The 21,900-nt window shown below is 44.7% G+C and overlaps 1 protein-coding gene across 1 annotated transcript; it reads left to right on the top strand.

Moving 5' to 3' along the window:
• Positions 1 to 3,095: 3,095 nt before the first annotated feature.
• On the top strand, positions 3,096 to 6,012 carry LOC142814175 (uncharacterized). Its single transcript, XM_075892202.1, has 2 exons — positions 3,096 to 3,251; positions 5,557 to 6,012. The coding sequence occupies exons 1-2, from the start codon at positions 3,240 to 3,242 to the stop codon at positions 5,836 to 5,838; spliced, it is 294 nt and encodes a 97-aa protein (XP_075748317.1). The 5' UTR covers positions 3,096 to 3,239; the 3' UTR covers positions 5,839 to 6,012.
• The last annotated feature ends 15,888 nt before the right edge of the window (positions 6,013 to 21,900 follow it).

Here is a 21,900-nt window from a genome sequence, read left to right as displayed (position 1 = left end):
AAGAGAAAACAGTAAACAAATATAGCACATAATTTATTACTGCGCACAAAAATTACGCAGAAGAGAAGGAGATATATCAGGCTGGTAATTGTTAATAGAAAGGTGCAAAGCCTGCCTATTGTTTCGGGAGAAGGGAAGACAGAGAACGTGAAGAGAAAAGTGACGAGTACTTAGACAAGATAAGTAAGAACACCAATAAAAACAGTGTAATAATGGCCTCTCGATGGGTGGCCAGATCGGTTATGTTCATAAAAGTGCGCTGTGCCCGATCGGTTTGATCGCGTCGCAAAACAGCACATGCACACACATGCAGAGTGGGTCCACTTCATTACTTCCGTCGTACGAGAAATGCTTGTCCACTGCCGCTTGTCCAAGTTAGTTTCGGCCGAAATAATCGAAATAACTACCTTGAAGCCTAGAGTATTGTCACCTGCCCCCCCCCCCCCCTAGGTGTAGTTTTTAAGCATGTCACCCTTTCTAGTGGTCTCCATATTTTGGACAAACGCATTGTGTAAATTTATAATACAACGTACAGCAAACAAATAAGAACAAAATGTGCGTCTCCCCTCTGCTCCCAAGATTGAGGAAGCAGCTGAGTTGGTAACACTACCCTCGTTTTTCGTTCTCCTCCTTCTCACCCTGCCTTTGTTTCTCGCTCCTGCTATATTTTATGAGGCTTATGCTATTTTTTACCCTGTAAACTTCTCCTTCACCTCACTCTTGCTACCACTTCCCTTTTCAGGCTAGCTGGCAATTTTATAAAATACATAGTACTACTAACCATTTTCATCATTGTATGCGTTATTGATAAATCATTCAATGGGAAGCACAGCCTAGTGGTCATGCAATTCTCGGAGCAGGTGACATTCACTCAAGCTTTTTATATAATGTATCGGTTATTGATCGACCATCGATTACTTATAGTTTTTTTTTTTTGAAGATGAAGCGCAAAAATGGTATACATCGGACAAAGGGTACAACGAGGACACGTGCTATCGTTGTCGTCTTCGTGCGTTGTATACTTTTTCTGCGCTTCAGCTGTAAAAAACATGCAATGCCAACTATAGCCCGATTCCATACCTTGCTTCTATACATCAGCTAGCACTTTGTTATCGAAAGGTTTCACTCGTGCGTTTCATTAAGGCTGAGGATATACAAGCATTTTATAGAACTCACTGGTGATTGATCAATAATCGGCTAGTCATTGATAGCTTGTCTACTGGTTATCACTGACATTTGGAATTTCAGCCACGCGCAGCATTTGCATACATGTCCATGCTTTTGTTGCTGGTTGATCGATCATTGATTAGCCGAAAAAGACACAGTGAGAACACTCCAGCAAAAGAATGATTAATAAGTATCATTCTCTGCAACTTATTAAGGATGCGACCTGCATTCAAGCTGAAAAGTGCTGGGGATGAGAGAAAAATGTGAAACAAATTGTTTGTTAGCCTTGGTGGAATGCAAGAAAAAAGGGCTTTCCTAAGATGGTTGTATGATGTTCTTCAGGTCACAAGGCTAAATAACATTTATTAAATAAGTTTCACTGGATTATATAAATCTAAGAAGTCACACGTAGTCATGCATGATGTGGAACGACAAATGCTTCTACTGCTTTAACCAGAACAACAACCACAACTACTACTACTTGAACTACCGCCAGTACTAAGATGACGACGACAAGAGCTCCCGTGGTACGACTGTATAAGAGTCTGCGTGGTCATACGAAAAGTTTCTGACTGGCAACTTATCAGCTTCAAATAGCAGGAACACATGAAAAGCCACAAGAAATCTTTCCAAATTTGTATTTCTGTACCCACAGAGCCCCTTGTGTCGCTAAGAATACCTCTCTTTCAGACACAATAAATGTTCCCACTTTTTGACCAAATAAGCCTGACTATACCTCAGGCTCTCTAATGACAGAACCCTCATTCATTGAAACGATTGTCTAGGACTACGTGACGTGCCTTAGCACTGGCCAAGTTATTCGCGATATGATGTAATCATCTTAAACGTTTTGGAACAAGTGACGACCAATTAGTTTTTGCAATACTATCATGGATTTTGTTGTTTCAAAGTCGAAACCGTTGCAGGGGACTCACGAGAGCTTCCAAGACGCGTGAAATAAACGTAAGCGCATGAAAGCTGGATTTCTTCGAACACCGGCGAACCACGCCATCTTGCCGGGCCTGTATCTTCATGACGTTGTTATAGCACGAGGTCACTACGACGACAAAGGGACAACAGGACGAGGGCTCGTCTTCTGGTCCCGTTGTCGTCACTCTAAGCTCGCACTATAGCAATCGTCATGTCCTGCCAATTAGCCCAAGCTGCCACGCTGTAGCTCCAGGTACGGAGTAGAAGCTACGCAGCTTACGCCTCGCAGCATTTCCCATTCCTGTTTCTTCACTTACGTAATCACACCGGAGTCTACTTTTAATCACGGAGTTTCGCACACCTGTACAACTCTATAGCAGAATGAGGGATAAGTATGCTCACTTGCTCATTAAACAGCGCTGGAAAACTTCGCGCGGCACTGGGTAATGGCGGCTCAAGCTGCTTAGCGAGGTCTTACTCTTATCGCATAGAAAAAAAATGCAAAAAACATGAAGGCATTTTCGTAAAAACGAAATAAAAAAGAACAAGCGCTCTGTGATTACACATTCCAGTTTGTCATATTTTCTTGCCCCACCCCCTCCCACCCGAAGAAAAAATGTAGACAAGCGTAAACAGAGTCACCTAAACGTTTCACTTGAACGGTTGATAAGTAACCGTGACTGAACATTGCAGGCGGGACATTTTTTTCCTGCCCGTTCTTTCTTGCTTCGGAGTTACGAAGGCTGCCTCGAGCGCTATCACAAGTGTACCACAAGCGCACACAGTCGATAACAATCGTGAAATACTTGCGGAGAACAGGTGTGGTCCCACTCGGGGGGGCAATCGGCGCCCGGTTTTACTCTGACCATTGTTTCCGTGAAGGCACGCGTCTTGCACTTTCTCATGTATTTCTTTTAGGATTGCGTGAGTTCCGTTGTGACCTCTTTTTTCTTTTCGTTTCTCTTTTTCTTTACGCCCTCGCCCCGCCTTGCATGGTCAGCGTCCGCGCGACTCCCAACGGTCTGACCGATGATTTAAAAGCGCCCTCCACTCCGCACATGGCGTGCACTACTGGCCACCACGTCGCTGCAAACGTACCCTGAGCACTAGATCTCGAAAGCGCCAAACCTCAATTCGAAAGCATGAAGTCCATGGTAAGTTGAGAAGCGAACTCGTTTTTCAGTCATTTATCTTTATGGTAATCTTCGTCAGCTTTGGGAATTTTAAACGATAACATAATTATTCATTAGTTTGAGTTCAACATCCCCAACATGGTTATGAAGAATGTCATAGTGAAGAGTTTTGTAAATTCCGAACAACCAGGGTTCTTCAAGTTGTGCCTAATTTGAAGTGACAGGGCCTCTAGCTCACTGCTTCTATCGGGATGCGGCTGCATTGGTGTAAATAGATCCCATGACCTTTGGCTGAGCAGTAGAGTTGTCTAACCGTTACGCGACCCCTGCAGGTGAAGCGCGACGAAGATAAGTAGTCCTGTTTCATGAATGTTTTAAACTGGAATTGATTCCAAGTTGCTTTATACAAGCCTGTAGTGGTTGAGAAAGAAATGTTGCACATGCTCGTATCATTACCGACTGTTCATTCTTCCCAAACGTCCCCCTCTTAATTACAACTGCTTGTTAGCTTTACTTCATGAGAACGTTGGCGTTCTTATTGCTCAAAAGTTTTGCTGTCTGTCTGTGATGTATTGCTTTGCGGTGCGTGATCAGTGATTATTTGCTTCAATGGACGGTTCATGATGACACCGAATGGTCACTGCGTATTTGGCTGTGAACGCTGGCCTTGCTATATATGTGAGCGCACCTACTTCTATGTATACTTGACAATTGAATATCTATGAAATCAATTTCAATTTTGAGCAGAGAACACTGCATTGTACGATCGTATTACCCGAAAGATAAAATTAGACTGTCGTGCTTTAGATTTTGAAACTTCTGGCTTTGCGTGGCACCCTTAAGCACAACACATTCCAGAGATCGAGTAAATGGGCCGTTTTTCCGACTCGAAACCGTCCTTGCAGAGCATGCAGTCAGTCCTTCGACGAGGTTGCCACGAACACTTAACCTACAAGGTTGTCAAGCTTCTTCACCAAGAGTATAAAGTTTCTTCACAGAAACAGGCCACGAGGTCCATTTTTAGTGGCTACCTCATCATTGTGGGATCAGTGGCAATGATTCCGCAGACAACGCGGCTCGCATATCAAACCAAGAAGAGCACACCCTTCTGATTTCTTTGTCAAGGACAGACACTGCAAGGCAACTTCGTCCCCTGGCACGTAGTCCATGTCTGCTGGAGTATAGAACACACCCCGCGCATAAGAAATACGAGGCTCCACCAAATAAACCCTCAACTGGAACTTCGACCTACATTCGGACTTCGTTGGCGTGAAGCTCCGCTCCTTTGTCGGCTTTGGTTGAGGGTTGCCTTCACAAAAGTATATAAAACCCTCATTGGATTGAACGACAGTGTGGAATGTGACGTCTTCGGCACCAAAGAAGACATTGACTGTCTGCTAAGCCGTTGCCCTCGATATGTCTCTGAGAGACAAAGCTGTCTGACGCATTGCGACAATTGGGCGATTGGCCACTCTCTGTGAAGATGCTGCTGGAGCACCGTCCTCGTCCTCGGTTGGCTTGTTGAGGACTACGGGCCTATGTTAACGCCTTTAACTTCTGTGTACTACCACCACTGCATACGCTTCTGCCCATTGATTGACAATTTTGAATCTCTTTTTCTTCTCTTTCCTTCTCTCTCTCATCGTTATACTCTCCCTTCCGAATCCCCCAGTGTAAGGTAGCAAACCAGGCATGTGCCATGGTTAACATCCCTGCCTTTTCATTGAAATCAGCGTTCCAATGAAGCTGAGCTCTAGAACAGTGTACATGTAGTGAGAAAGGCTCACCATTAAATGACGTCATGAGATCAACGACTGTTTTATTGATGTAACAGAGATGCCATGCCCAATGGCGGCTTGTGGTAAGGTAATTATTGGTGGAGCTGACATAGAAATTATGTTCTCTGTGTCGGCAAGCTGGTGTGTACATTGTGTCGGTATCTCTGTGGCGCTTCATGTTTTGTAATGTGTATGCAGAGTGCTGTAAAATAATCGAAATGGGGAGGGGGGCGAGAGTCTGCAAGGGTATCGCTATAAAAAAGCACATGGCTTTCAGAATCCACTTTGAAAAGGGCAGCATGCATATTGTTGGTTGCTAGTTTTCTAATTTTTCGCCTAGATAATCTTGCTCCTTTTGTTTTGAATTGCTGACTACCATACTTATTTTTTACGGAAGATTTCGACACATTTTTACACTATGGTGCATTCTCTGTATACTAAATTGTTGTAAGATTACGAAAATTTGATTCTAAATCATAAACATTTCTTTCCATATACATGGTGCCAGTTCTTTCACTTCATCACGTTTTTCCTTCTCTCTCACACAGGTCACACTGGTCTGCATCGCCCTTGTTGCTACCATGGTATCGGCAGGGTATTATGGCGGATATGGTGGTTACGGAGGCTATGGCGGGGGCTACGGAGGCTACGGAGGCTATGGTGGGGGCTACGGGTACCACCCCGTAGGCCGCGTGTTCGTGTACTCGACGCATATCCAGCACCCGTCCTATGGTTACGGTGGTTATGGTCACGGTGGTTACGGTGGCTATGGTGGATACGGTTACGGACTTGGATACGGACATGGATACGGACACGGATACCACGGTTAAACCGAAAATTTAGGCCCTGTTCCTCAAAGATGATTTATGTCATGCTTTCGAGGAAGTATACGCTTCTTCAGGATGACCTCATAAAATTGGGATAGTTTAGTCGGTGAACGGAAGTTCTGGCTAATCTTCCCGATGGTGGGAAAAATAGGATCTGTAAATAAAAACTTACTTGTATTCTGTCTGTGTTCATTTGCCAAGGTTGATTGTCAAATGAAAACATGCATGATTATATTTCTGTTGTATAAGTGCTAAGCAAATATTCGCTATTACACCGCTCTATGCTTCAATGTTGTCAACAAGAAGTAATGGAAAAAGTGAGTAACTAGTATGAAAACAAACAGTGACATCTATGCTGATGAACGTTTTCAAAGAATTCGCTCAGAATCACTCCTAAGGTGTCCCGCAAAACGCACGAAAATTGCTATTGCTTATGCAGCATAGTGAATGGTCAACATGTAATCAGCATGAGTTTACTAGCAGTTATGTTAGGTGTAACAAACAGAAAAGCGCAGAAGGTAAACAACAGTAGAAAACCATAGACTTCGATATTGCACACGTGCTGTAACAGCCCGTGTAGCAACAACTTCATGTGTGCAGTTGCACAAGTGCAGTAGCAACAAATTATAATAAACATAGAACGAGAGGCAATAAAACAAGGAGGTATAATAAAGAGAGCGTGTGAAATGAAACCCTAAAGACGTAAAACGCAGATGTAATATGTTCCCCACCCTCTGCAAACGCACGCTCGCACATATTGTCCGGTCCGGTGAGTTTGGGGCAACGAGATGAAAGAAAAGCTACGGGCAAGAACACGGAAGTAGGCTTTAACGAGGCGTGATGTAAGGCGCGTTTCGTTTCCTCTTTCTCGCCCCAGTGCCGATCGAATCGCTGCACTGAAGATGCCAACCTTCAGTGAGAAAGGGCCTGCAGTTTTGACTCTAGGGTGAGGCATATTACACGCGGATGTCACCGGCAATTTGCCATTTATTCAAACTGCGCACTCAATCTGAGCAACCTTGAAGGTAATACATATTACACGTAATAAATATTAACAACTAACTGCACGTCGCAATATGATCTCTAAATGTACCGCCAGGAACAAACAAACAAATATTTTCAGTAGCATAGCAAGTGCTGAATATTTTGTTCCAATGCGTATAGTCTAAACAGCAGTCTCTGTTTGACCCGATATTCAGTACCATATTAATGATAACAAAAAAAGACATGCCTTAGATGATTGTCAGCGGAATATTCCAGCAAGCAAGAAGTTTCATTTGTATACGCCCCTTATTATGCTCCAAACAACACTAACACTGCTTTTGTGCACATGTATTTATTTATTTATTTATTTATTTATTTATTTAAATCATGCAACTGCTGTGCGTCACGCCAACAACACTGCTACATCTTTGCTGTGAAGGACTGCGATTCTGAGATACAAACCATTACTGCGAAAAGCAACGTGGTACAAATACAATCATAGCGCTTCTCACAAAAATACTTATATGGAAGTGTGGCGCGTTCGTGTAAGCGAATTTATTATGGGGTCCTCTTGGAACACTGGGAATGATGGTCTGCGAGGCTTGTGTTGGCTGGTGTTGAGTGAGATTCGGCTCAAAAGTGAATAGGGCTGCGTAAATAAAGCTTCTCTAAAACAACACGTTTATAAGCGGATCTCGTCCACTCGTATTATATTTTAAATAAAAGTTTGCTCACCTTGAAGCAGAAACAAACGGCGAAAGAAAGAAACAGACTACATAATATGGTGGAGGGAGCGCTGGCTTTGTCGTCTGCCTGTCATGTTTAGTGGCCATTGGTTACTACTTAGGCTTCGCAAAAATGTACATCGACGCTGAAGGTTCCAGTGTCCAGTAAAGCACGTTTCTGTGCAATGACAAAAACTAAATAGCTGTTTTTGTAAGAAATCAACCTTTTTTACGTGAAGCCAGACGGCTCTTCGAAGGTATACGAATCTGAGTCAATTTTGAAGCTCACATATTTTGGCATTTTCCTGCATCTAGCAGCTCACTAGCGCCACCTTTCCCTCTAGGGAATTTTGTGGTAAACTCTATGGGCACAATGTGATTCTCTCTCTAATTACGCGATCACGACTTGTCATTTACGTCGAAAGCCAAGATGATTTTGTTCAGTGTGTGTTCAGTGTGCCTTCAGTGTCTGTTTATTGTGTTGAATGTGGTTAGCACTGATTCGTGTTTACAATATCACACACTTGCAAAAAAAGGCGTAAAACTTCCATTGACGCAGGGCTGTAGCACTAACCGCGATCTAAGGTAACAATTTAGCTTTGTAATAGAAAACATTGTAACAATGTAACATCAGTGAACGTGACGAGTTGCCGAATATTGCTACACCTTATAAACAAGAAATCTAATAGTAGAAGGACTGAAAGTTGGGCAGTTGCTGACAGTATTTAAACACAGCGCACGAATACGTGGACACAAGAGAAGGAACAAACCGCCGCGCTGCTGTTTGTTTCTTCTTCTTATGTTTTCGCGTAGCCGTGCACTGTGTTCAAATATGTTCAAAATCTGATGGTAACGTAGCTAGTAGAATGAATTGAGCCCTCTTTGGGAGACAGTGCATCGAGCGAACAATGGGCAAAGCAGTACCAAAAAAGCACAGTGCCAAGTGTAAAAATAACTGTAAACCCCTTCAAGGCTTCAACAACGCCCAACAACGTCCGAAATCTGTAATCAAGTTTGAAAAAACACTGCGCACTACTTCGAGTGGCATCTGAACACCTCGTGGCCTGACCATATTCGGGTCGTTCCTGTGGTCCCATTTAGGTGATAGAGCAGGCACCTTTACTTACAGATTATCACTTTATCGGCTCAAGTGAAACGTGATGGGCTAAAAGTTATCGTGAGTAGTTCGGGAACTTTCTATTTTAACAGTATGTTAAGGTAGCTGCGAACGCTCTAGCTAGTATTACTTCACTAACGGCTCGTCTGTGCTCACCAAAGACACAAAAGAAAACAATAAGATGCAGCCACATTTTATATAAGCGACTCTACTCACATATTAGATAAACATACAGTATTGTTCAAGAAAGAAGTTTAATATTGAATACTAACCTAAAAACTAGGCTGCATTGCACGTTACAATCTCGGGACAAATACAAAATTAGGTAGAAAGAAAACTGGCGAAAAATTTCACGCACCTCAGGAACACGCCGTACGGCTTCTAAATGATGTAGTGCTCACAGAATCATTAAGTCGCGTGGCTCGTGGCCACCGAAGAAACGCTAATCGTTGCACTCAAGCTGGGTGACCCATTCTTTGGTGGCACCGTATAGTATATCCTACACGGAAAAGCTAAGACAATGGAATCCCACAATTAGCCGCATAATCCCCAGCCGGCCTCACCGGGCACTTATCCTTGGAAACAAAGGTACAATCCTTCCCACGCTTCTCAGTGCTGTGCCGCCTGCTCAGGAAAACGCAGGAGGGGCCGCAAGGGACCCGTCTTGAGCTGTCTACCTTTCAGCTCGCTCTATTTATCTCGCTGCTGCTCTTTGTGCAATACGTTTCTGCTTGATCCAAATAATGAATCGGCAGCCACATCGTCAATCATCTCAGCTTAGGGAAAGTCGTTGCTTTCTACTAATTATGCGCGAAAGGGGTAAAGGGGTAGAAGACAAAGGAAAGATTAACCATATCGAACTAAGTTCAGAACCCTACATGAACAGTAGAAAAACATCAGAGAGGACAAATGTTCCGTTTTCACTCATAGCATTATATATATATATATATATATATATATATATATATATATATATATATATATATATATATATATATATATATATATATATATATATATATATATATATATATATATATATATATATATATATATGAGTGACAACGCGTGCGTATACAGTATAGGACATTTGTTTCTGCCCGTCACCGCTTACCGTGCCCTCTACTCCGGTGCAGCAGCTTCTTGTTGTCGGTGTTGCCATTTGGCCCTTCTTTTGCACTCACCTACCAGAAACAAAATGGCTTCTCAGGGGCGAACGCTTTTGCACTCGCAACTTAGAGGCTTGCAAGTGCCGCGCTCTTTCCTGTCTCCTCCATTTATTCCCAGTCGTTCTCGCGCTGTATTTTTACTACATACTGGTTTGTACCAATAAACGTCGTATATAACTGCACACCATTTTGTCCCTCATTTACGCGCGTAAGTAATTAATGTCACGGGTGATTTACAGTAACACTGGACGATCCCTCTGCGTCGCCCACTGATCATTCACTTCGTAGATACGCCGTGTTTTTTTACTGAGACAGACTTAGATTAAGTAGACTGCGATTCACGGTGTTATTAAAGGCTCCCAAAGACATGATGAAAGCTATCCAGAAGTGTAAAAAAAAAAGAGTGTTACGGGGTGGTATTCCGCAGCCTGCCAGTCGTGTATGGTGGCTCATGTATGGGAATCGCACCTGATGAAGTGTTGGGGCAAAACGATCTCAGGCACAGCTTGTTGGGAGTTGCATATATTGTAAATATTACTAAAATTAATTGTTGAAGTTTAACGTTCGGAAACTACCACATAATTCTGAGAGACGCTGTAGTCACGAGCTCGGAAAATTTCGACCACCTGAGGTTCCTTAACATGCGCCTAATCTAAGCACATGAGCCTCAAGAATTTCCGCCTCCAAAATAAATGCAGCCGCCGCAGCCGGGATTCAGTCCCTTGCCCGGCAGCTCAGCCTACTCAGCTCCTAGACCACCATGGCGGGTTTTACCTTGCATATAACACCCAACAATGTGTACAGCTGGCGAAAGCTTTAGGGGTTTGGCTGCAAGTGATAATTCACTGGACTCGAGCATATTGCCCTATGGTAGCACTTTCATTACAAATGATGCGACTAGACAGCAGAGTAGCCCAAGGAAAGGTAGAGGCGATGATCGCCCATCTCCGAGAATATCTGTATACTTGAATTCTTAGAGATGGGAGAGTGTAAAAAATGAATATAATTTCCAGCAGGCGTATTAAAATCGTTATAGCAGTAATCAATATGACACTTTGTGAAAGCACTGGGAATAATAAATGCATTATTTTGGTAGTGAACGATAGAAAACACGACGCACTATAAGAGGTATATCGGGGGTTCGACGTGCCAAAACCAACTTATGATTATGAGAAACGCTGTAGTGGAGGCTTCCAGAAATTTTTATCATGTGGTGTTCTCTAACGTGCACTAACATCGCACAGTACATAGGTCTCTGCTCTTTCGCGCCCCGCCACGGTGGTCTAGTGGCTAAGGTACTCGGCTGCCGACCCGCAGGTCGCGGGTTCGAATCCCGGCTGCGGCGGCTGCATTTCCGATGGAGGTGGAAATGTTGTAGGCCCGTGTGCTCAGATTTGGGTGCACGATAAAGAGCCTCAGGTGGTCGAAATTTCCGGAGCCCTCCACTACGGCATTTATCACAATCATATGATGATTTTGGGACTTTACCCCCCACATATCAATCAATCATCTGCTGTTTCACCTCCATCAAAATGCGACAGCCACGGCCGGGATGATCTACTCCAGGAAATTCGTTCAACACGAAGCATGATATATTATGGTTGCGAAGCAAACTTTTTGGAGTTAAACCCAGATTTTGATCTCTTGTCAACTACTCTGTCTGACCCTCAAGGCGCTATTACTGGCTTTTATTCCTCGTTTACTTCTAAAAAGACAAACCATGACTTTAAAAACATATCTATGAGAAAAGCAACTATATATGCTTTGTACTGTTCATTTTACCAAAATTATCAGCCATTGAATACGAGTCATACCTCCAGGCAAACGGCGTGCAGAGCCATGCTTGCTTGCTTCATGAAGGCATATTGTCTCTCTACTTCCGCTTGTTTTCCATAACAAAAGCCAGTGAAAGAACCCATTCTGAATCCACGGAACAAAAAATTGCGTGATTACGTGAAATTGTTCACACACAGGAGAAAGCCGCCTACCCCCCAGAGGTTGCTCACTGACTGTGACGTTTCTGGGAGCAAGTTTTTGAAGTTAATGCCAGGCCTCGTTCCCATGGGGTTCGTATAAAAGAGCACTCATGCACTCAAGTCTCGCGCATTATTTATTCCTCTATTATGAACATTTTTAGGAGACCACCTACTGCAGAGATGATTACTTCATTTTGTCCAGCGTTAGGACGTAGAGCATGACAAATCACTCACTCACTCGCTCACTCACTCACTCGCTCAATCACTCAAATAAGTATTATTAACTGCACACAGAATCATTTCACATGCACGAGCACATTATTTAGTGTAAAATTAAGTATATCGAATCCTTACTTATTCTTCCTATAAATAAACACTTATATCTCTACCCTAAACGCGTTCTTTAGGTCTATGTAATGCCTCACAGTGAGGTGCGTATTGTATTGCTAAAATATCTTTCAGAGAAACGTGGTTCCCGCATGCAAAGCCGACACTGCAACCTCGTGATTTTATTCACGACCCCGCTGCTGGCTATTGCACGTTTACTGTGAGCACAATGAACATCACCCCAACATACATTTACTTTTACCGCGGTAGATCATTTATATCCAGCCGAGCAGTGAACAACTTGAGGGCGTGGAAACTTGTGTTTACCGTGATTCTCTGCGCGGCGGGGGCCTGGTGCAAGCGTACGGTATACGTAACGTGTTTCCAGCAGGCACGTCGGCTGATGAACACGCCCCTTCTTTAACGATTGCTCTTCATTTGTTCTGAGCTTTCGCTGCTGTGTTTTGTGCATGGCCGTAACAAAACAAAAGAAGAAAATAGTATCATCTGAATACTGGCACACCCGCTCACTCGGGGAGCAGGGTATGTCATGGTATACGATGAACAATGAATTCAAATCACGTATAGAGGACAACCCCCAACTTCTGCTGTCATGCACGTGGTATAGTCAGAGATAGGTGAAGGTTACCGAGAAAAGCCAGTAAAGAACATAACGTGAACTGGTTTACATCTGTCTGTGTAGGCAAGCAGTTGGCATTCCGTGGCTATAGACTATGTGCTCATGAATAATATGGGTGAGGCTGCATGTATCCGACCGCAACTGCTTCAGAGAGCCCAGTGTGATTGCTACAGTCCTGTAGCTCGGTAACTTTAGAAGCTTTACAAGTCAAAAGATTGATCTAATTTGAGGAACGCTGTTGTGCACCTAACTTGAAGTAGGCGACTTTTCTTCTGTTTAGCGTAAGAGAAATGCCACCGTTCTGGGTGGATGGAGTTTTCCAAGCATGTAAACGTACCGAGAATGTGCAAATGATCAATTAAAGAGCTGGAGTTTCTTAAATAAAATGCGCTCGACATTTTAAACATCGAATTGACTAAGGTTACTTAAATCTCTAAAATGTACTTTTAGAAATGACCGCTCCTCGCTACACTATGTATATAGTATTATGATATGCTCACTGCTTCTTGTCGCACTTATCACAATATCGATCAAGAGGTTTTCAATTCGGGACAAATAACGGTAAATGCAGTGTTCAGGCGTAGATAACTGTAGAGGATTTGACATTGAAGCAACGTATTATAAATAGTGCACTCTTCCTACGTTGAAGGAAAGCTGAAATAGAGGTATGGTTAACGCTCTATTCAACGAGTACAATTTTCAGCGGGCTGCGCGAGAGGAGATATGGAAATGATTCATGCTGTTTTCATTATATAACTCCTTTTTCAAAAAAAAAATTGGTTGCACGTGCATGCATTCACGTCTGTTTGAGTAAAAACTGTCAAATATGTGGCTTTTTGGGCTTGTTGTTGATAAATTTTATCAATCCAAACAAGCAAAAAAAATCTTGTCATGAAGAAAGAAGGAAGGAACGCAGAGGCATCGACGCCGTGTTTTGTGTGCTTTTCTCCTTTCTCGGTGTTTAGTTAGTGTTTCTTCAAGGCTCAAACAATACTAAAATTGCTTCGTCACGCCTGATAGAAGAGGGAGAAAGAGAGATAAAGCACAGAACAAAAGACAGGAAGATTAGCAATGAACGTGACCCCCAGGCTGCCGTAAACTTGAGATGAGAAAACAAAAGAGGGGGGACTAACACAAATTATTAAAAAAAAACTAAATTGAAGATGAAGACTACGCTGGCAAGAGTGAGATCCCGAAGGACACAGCGCTAAACTTCGTAAAAGCCTAGAAGGTAAACGCCACCAGAAGCACCATATGAAAGGCCTTGGGAAAATGTAGCAAAGATAAACACGGAGACGTGGCTTCTCGCGTGCTGCGCGCGAGAAGAGAGCAAGAGACGGCCAAAAAAGAAAGATGAGGAAAGGAACGAAGACATGAGCCGAGTGCGCTTGTCAATCGCTACCGGCAGAAGACTGACAACGACAGGTGAGTCTCGCCGTTAGGCTCCCCTGTCGCTTTACGCAAGCAAATATAGAGCGGCTGCCATTTTTGAGCTCCAACGAGCATAGATCGATGCTTGTAGCCGTGTTGGCACACACAGTACTCTGCGGCTAATTTTTCCCCGGGCTGTTGAACAAATGTCAACGTACAGTTTCTAACTTTCTACAGCAGACACACTTCCTACACACACGTTATACAGGCACGATTCGTTGACACTACTGCATACGTAATGTTAAAGAGCAGCTCTTAGGCACTCATTTCTGTGTTGAACGGCGTTGCCGTCATTGGCGCAATTGACCGAGCGGACGAGGAAGAAAGAGAGTGGAAGAGAGATGGCCCAAAGGAGTCTTTCAACATGAGATCCAGCAAGCCGGTGTTAGCGTCTGCAATGCTTTTTGCGAAAGTGCAGCGCATTCCCCTCGCGCATGGGCCCGAGAAAATGGGTAGACCTGGGAGGCTTGGCAGAAGAAGGTATGCGTTGGTCGATGGGCAGTTTGTTCTGAGCATTTTTAAATGCGAAGCACCTCTTAATGAACTTCAGCGACTTTGCGCGTATCTATCTATCTATCTATCTATCTATCTATCTATCTATCTATCTATCTATCTATCTATCTATCTATCTATCCGCCCACGACTTTTAGCTCTCCTGGCCATTCCGATAATGGTATCTATACCAAACTTGGTATGGCAAAACATGACTGCATGAAAAACATATTTGACAAGTAAGAACATGAGAATTACGATATCGATGTCGTAAATGTCATGATTTACATTTAATGGCCCTGCACCTCTTGAGGTGGTTTTGTTCACATGGCATGTCCCAAAACTGCTGTTGTAGGACATTATTACATGGCGAACACAAGCGACAGATTCTAACATGAAAATCACTGCATGCGTGTCATCTACCCACATGACTACCTTCCACGCTCATGATGCACTCGCGGCCGTTTCGCTAGCGCCACATATACCAAATTTGGTATTACGGTACGTGAATGGATGACGAGGGTATGTGACTGGTGCAAGTATGATAATCATGAGATGCATGTCATGTAACAACATGACTACATGCTACGCTTATGATGCGCTGGCGGCTGTTTCGCTAGCTTCACTTATTGGTATTACGGGAGGTGAATGGATGACGAAAGTATGATACTGGTGCAAACATGATAAACATGAGATGCGTGTCATATGAGAACACCACGCCATAGCCAAAGCGCCGATACATTTCGACGTGACGTGGTGCGCGTGCTCACCGGCGTTCATTTCGTCGGGTCACGCCGGCGTTGCCACGCCAGGCACCGGTCCTGCCATGTACTCGCAGGTGCACGCCACGCTGCGTTGCTTTGACGCATGCGCGTTTCAGCGCGTCCGGCATCCCTCCGTCACGAAAAAAAGGAGACGCAGTGTTGTCTCGGTAACGCATCATCGCGAAATGCAGCTTGTCGCATTTAGAATGCTTGCGTTTGGCTAACGTAGCGTCGCTGAGCCCAGAGTGCGCGCGCGTCACCGCTACATTGGAGTATATTGGGACCTTCATGATGCGCTAGCGGCCGTTTTGCTACCTCGACATGTACCGAATTTGGTGTTACGAACGTGACGCCAATGGATGACGAAGGTATATGACTGGTGCAAACATGATAATCCTGACACGCGTGTCATGTAAGAAAATGACAACATACCACGCTCCTAGCGTGCTCGCGGTCGTTTCGCTAGCTCCACATATACTAAACTTAGTATCACCTGACGTGAATAGATGAAGAAGGTAAACTGCACATCCAAACTAGATATCATGACACGGAAGTCATGTAAGGCATCATTTACTTCCACCTCGTAACATTGTGCTGATTTTAAAGTGACATATCAGCATTTCTCATTCGTGCTTCGCATATCATCGATTCCGACTGAACGTGGGATCGGCACTTTTTTTAAAGTCCTAACACTCAGCAAAAACATTGCTGATGTCACTTGCGAATTACGTCAGTAATGTTTAAGGCCAGCTCCATCGCTAAATCACATCATGTGAAAGAAAGGGTGACGTTTATTAATCTTCGTATGCTGCTTCATAATAAATATCTCCTTTCCGGTATTTGCTTTTAATACACTTGCAATGCTAACTTCATGTCTCGTTATCGACCCGCCAAGGTGTGCCTCTGAAGACGTTTGGCGAGAAATCGCCATTTTCATCGCTGACGTCCCAACCCAATGTAGATATTGGCCGGAAGAGCTGCAGAAAAACACGTCATCTTGCGCGCATCAGAGCAGTGTGCGAAAAATGAAATTGCGAAGGAATTTAATATATGCATATTACCGTAGGGGTGCGTTGCGTATGCTGCCCAAGGAGGATTCAAAAAAAATTGCTGGAGTGGAAGCACCCGAAATGCCTTGCCAGCAGAAGTGAAGCTACCTTTTCCCACTGCCAAGATGGCGGAAACATGTTCTTTTCTGATAGCGCCAACTTAAAGATCAAGTGGCTTTGATATGGTATGTAAATGCTACGTTAGTTCTATATAAAAGATAGTTCTTCTCGACGAAATAACACACATAAACGAGTATGGATGACTGAATCTTCAAAAAAATTTGCCTCCAATTAGAGGCTAACTAAGGAAAGCTAGTAACCTTAAGACGCACATTGTGCACTATGTGACCCAAAAAAGTTCCCAAGTTAAACTCGTTGGCCGTACGAGGGAAACGCTTCGTTTTTAATCACTGGACGGTGATATTTTATCATGCCCCTAGTAAGATGGCAGCCATAGCCGCCATCTTGCCAGTGGAACAGCTTCACTGCGCAATTGTTTCCACTTCAGCATTTTTTTTTTTAATCCTCCTCGATGCTGCCACGCCGTTAGCGCCAATTTAGGAGCGTTTCGAGACATCAGTCCATCGTTTTCGGTATGTTTATAAAAGAGGACAGAGGGAAATATTTATTGTGGCAGAAAAACTGAGAGGTTCAGTATGTCAAGTTCTCTAAGTGGGTGGATGTAATACACCTTTTTATGCTAGCCTGTTTCACGGTAAGTGTGCCTTAATGAGACTCGGAACAATTTTGCTGATTTTATGCGAACACATTGGGCTTGTAGACCAAGTCCGAAGGGTCTTTTAGGGACCACTTTGAGCACTTTGGGTAAACTGTGTAAATTATTACAGCGCTTTAAAGCTGCGAATTGCTGCAGATCGGTGCAGATCGCTACGACTCAGCCAAACGCGTTTTCAACCGCCCATTCACAGAGCGACATACTCTGGCCATTTGACGTCACTGTGGCTGCTGATCTGATTGACTCGCACGGGCTGTAGAATGCGCAGAAGATCGGCTGGTAGGGTGGCGGCACCTGTCGGGGAGATATGAACCACTCCTCGTCTATGTTGCCAGACGGCGTGCGTGCTTCCGGGCGCACTGTGTGTTGGCCCCAGAGACTGCGTGCAACCTGTCGGCATGTGAGCTCAGAGGTCTAGACAGGCAAAGCTCATGAGAGCTCTGTTATCGCCATCGATGCCAGCATGCCTCATGAGTTTTTGAGGCCAAGAAGAGGTGAGAAGGAGGGTATGATATAATTGTCCGTAGCGCTCATAATAAACGGCGTGTACTAAATTTGCGGTGCGAATGGTTTAGTTATGCTCCAGCCTAAAGGCTCACAGAACTTAAAAAAAAAATCAGCTGGCATCTTCCCACAGCGGGGTTTTCAGTAAAAGCATCGCAGAGTGGTGGGAGTATCACGTGAATGTTGCGTACTTGGGTATGGTTTGGGAACGCCTAATTGTTATTTCGTATATATTTCACTCTTATTTACTGCATGAAGCAGAAGTGTTGCTTTCAATGTCAACCGAAAACCAATTGAAAACGCCCTTGCCTGAATTTTAACCCATGAGCCAGTGCCTACATAAATGGGGAGGCCAGTGGACAATTATGCAGTGCGAGGAGCAGTTTTTTTATTTTTATTTGTTTAGATAAAATTGATTGCCACAAACGTCAATAAAACTCAACCGACCATTTCCTTCTTAGGCATACTCCAATGATGATGACAAAACAGACGTCATTTACATGAACATGGATATGAGATAACGTTGAAAGAACATGTACATTCGATGGTTCACACAAACACAAACACAAAAAATACTTCAAGGTAAACAAGAGACACAAATAAAACATGAATATGTACATTTAGCATATATTCATGTTGGCATGCCATTTCTGCTGGCGCATCGACACATCAGCCTACCAATACCAGGCCGGCCGAAAGACAAGTTTCACTCGTCCGTCACAGACGGACACAAAAGGGCAAGACCAGTGCCGAATTCCTCTTCACCGAGGAAGAAGAGCTCCTCCGACAAAACAGACAGCAGCTCCGAGTAAAATCGTTCTAGGATTGGGTAGAGCGCGCGGCGGCGGTGGTCCGCTGCAACCGCGTCGCAGCGGTTGCGCCAGAGGCAGAAAGAGCCGGCAACAATGAGAAGACAAGCGAAGCGGCCTCGCGAACAGCGCCCAGAAGAAACGAAGCGATTTACTCTGAGGCAGCGAAATCCGGCATGTATGGCTTTTCAAAAAATGCGAGCAATGACACAATGCCTCAGAAAGGGCTGATTTGTTTCCCGAAGGGAGCAGTTCGGACATGTTGCTGACTGGACCATTCTCCACCTTTCGAGGCGGTCGAGAGTGGGAAGCACACCCCATCCCAGGTGCCACATGAAGTCCCGGAGGTGTCCAGACAGAAAAGAAGCCGTTAACGTGCTCCAAGACACCCGTCTAGAGCGAGCACGGCGGGCTGGTGGGACCAACGGAAGCAACAAAGCAGCAGTTGTCTCAACTATGTGGTTGTTCAAAACATCTATGCCAGGACAGCTTCACTTGACATGGCGAAAAAATGCAACAGTTGCATAAAACGCAGGAACTGTTATTGACTTCGGCCCCTGTTAATTAAGTTGCACATTAGGCATCAAATGCCGAAGGTGAGTACCCAGAAAGTAATATGCAAGCGTTCGTGCGGGAGATTCCTCCCCTTGTACTAGGCGCAGAAGGAAGCGCAGTGCCAACAGCCGACAGCGTATGGACACTGAAGGGAAAGCAAAGCCTCCCTGAGAACGCTGCTGTCCCAGTGCCACGCGAGAGACCAACTCAGTGCCGCCTGACCAAAAAAAAAAAAAAAGGAACACAAAGCAGACTGCAGTGATCGCACGAAACGTAAAGATGGTTGCACGACGTGAGAAAGGTACCAAATGCGACCGCAAAATACAGTCTGCGCAAGGTACCTCCGCTCAAGAAGCGGGAAGTCAAAATCCCGTGCATCCCGAATTTTCTGTCTTACTTCTTCGAGAGCGTTTAACCAAACGGATTCGCAGATGCCGTAGTGGTTGTATAAAATACTTAAAATACGAAGGAACGTGGCCGGCTGAATGGGAAAACCGGCCCTAAGCCTGGAGTTTGGAGAGCCAGTGAAGAATACCGGGATTTGGAGATGTTCAACGTTGCACCTGAAATGTCGCCATACTGGGAAAATACACTCAGGCTGCGTGAAAAACTATCTTCATCTGAAAGGTACAAGGTTATATCATCAGCGAAAGCTATGACTTCCACGACACCGCTACCAGGAAGCGCAAGACCCCGGACACGTGAATCCGCTTCAAGAGCACGCAAGTATGGCTGAAAGCTGAGGACAAATAGCACAGGAGACAATGGAAATCCCTGGCGGACCCCACGTGTTACGGAAAAGGTGGCACTTTCCCAGCCATCCAGAACTAGTGTGCTTTTCAGACCAGTGTATGTAATTTTAATCATTTCCACAAACGAATGAGAAAAGCCGAAGGCTGTGAGCACATTAAGGATATACGTGTGCTCTAGTCGGTCAAACGCTTTTTCCTGGTCCAAAGACACAAGGATACCACGCGCAGATCGCGACAGAGTATAGGCTATGATATCCCGTGTGGTAAATGACAAGCTGTGTATTTCTCGTCCAAGCACTGATGAAGTCTGGTGATGACCTTCCAGGGTATCCAACAGACCCCTCAATCGTTGAACGGCTACCTCCGCGAATATCATATAGTCAACGTTGAGGAGCGTGATAGGTCTCCAATCTTCCGGATTAACAGAGGAAGCATCACTCTTTGGAATAAGCACAATGCGTCAATCTCGAAAACTTGATGGAAAGACACCGTCCTCGTAGCATCGCCGGATAACCGCGGTAAAGGTAGCACCCATCTCATCCCAGAATGTCAAGTAAAACTCAACAGGAAAACCGTCTGGTTCTGGGGCCGTTCCACGTTTCATAGATTTCAGTGGCGCCTTTACCTCTTCAGCCGACGAAGAGATGTGCAGGCAATCCGCAGCTTCTTGAGGAATACGGGGAAAACTTCTAAGCATTGGCGGTGTTTCATCACAGTTGGTCCGCATGGCCGAACACGACATTGCTTCCAAATGCGCCAAGAAAACAGATCGATCACGCGTAGGAAGCCGCTGCGCAGGTGGTATTTGTACTGTCATAGAGACAGATGGCTCTGATTGCCCAAAAAATGAATGTCTCGAGTAGCGCAGCACCTCGGGATGTGCACATGGGTTGTGTCTAGAGCGCCATGCTGCTACCGCCAGAGACGAAGCAGCAGTCAACTGCTGAAAGCGTTCACGCAGTTCACGCTGCCACTCTCGGATCAGAGGAGAAGGCGTCTCGGCGCTCAAAGCAATGCGTAACTTCATCGCAGTATCAGCAAGCTCTTCAGAAACGCGTCGACGAAGCGAACGCCCCTCTACTGCGCAGCGCAGGCGCCACTGTGTTTTAAGCGCATCCCAATCTTCAGGACCAGGCGCCGTGAGCGACACACGTATTGCGCGTGACAAATCTGATCTTGAGCGCGCGTCCTGCAGGACGCGAACATCAAGACGCCATGGCTTTTCCGAAAAAGAAAATGGAACTTAGAGGTTCAAGACAATAGGCCGATGATCAGATACGTACACAGGAGAAGGTGGGAAGGACAGAACGCATAAATCGGAGACAAACGTCTCTAACGTTCGTGCGATGTAAGCCCGGTCGAGCCTGCTGGAGGATAGTCCGCGTCGCCATGTCCAATAAAAGTATTTCCGTGCACTACATTGTGCGCGTCCAGTAATGAAAAGTGGTGGACGTGGCGTCTCAGCTCGCGTGCACTTCAAGCAGACCGGCCCCAGCCAGGACCTTGTACATCGATTCGCGTATTTAGAACGCAGTTGAAGTCGCCAATCAGAATGACATCACGACCGTCAAGAAAAAACACATCCAGGTCTCTAAAAAAGTCATTAGACTGTTCAGCTTGCACTGGCCCATACACACACAGTATCCTTAATCTGAAAGAAAAGTAGCTACAGTCAAAAGCCAAAAGCCTGCCCACGCCATCGTAAAAAGCATGATGATCCCGTAATAGAGTTCGATTAAAAATAATAATACCTACTCCCGTAAAACTAGATGTAGAGAAAGAGAAATAACAATCTAGGTTGAACTTTAGTTCAAATGCAAGCACGTCGGATAGCGAGAAAAAATTTGTTTCCTGGAGGCACAAAACATCATAATTTGCAGCGCAGGCGACACTAGTCGCTTCAGCCTGCTTTGCCCGACTGCGCAATCCCTGAACGTTCAATGAAATAATATGCAGTGCGGTAGCCATAATAAAAAGTAAAGACTAACCTGGACGCATAGTTCTAGACGGTGTCCTGGAAAGTGTCCAGGGGACA

Source organism: Rhipicephalus microplus, chromosome 4 (assembly GCF_043290135.1).
Source record: "Rhipicephalus microplus isolate Deutch F79 chromosome 4, USDA_Rmic, whole genome shotgun sequence".
NCBI lineage: Eukaryota > Metazoa > Arthropoda > Arachnida > Ixodida > Ixodidae > Rhipicephalus > Rhipicephalus microplus.
The sequence above is the reverse complement of the archived record's forward strand: the minus strand, read 5'-3'. Positions and strand labels throughout refer to the sequence as shown.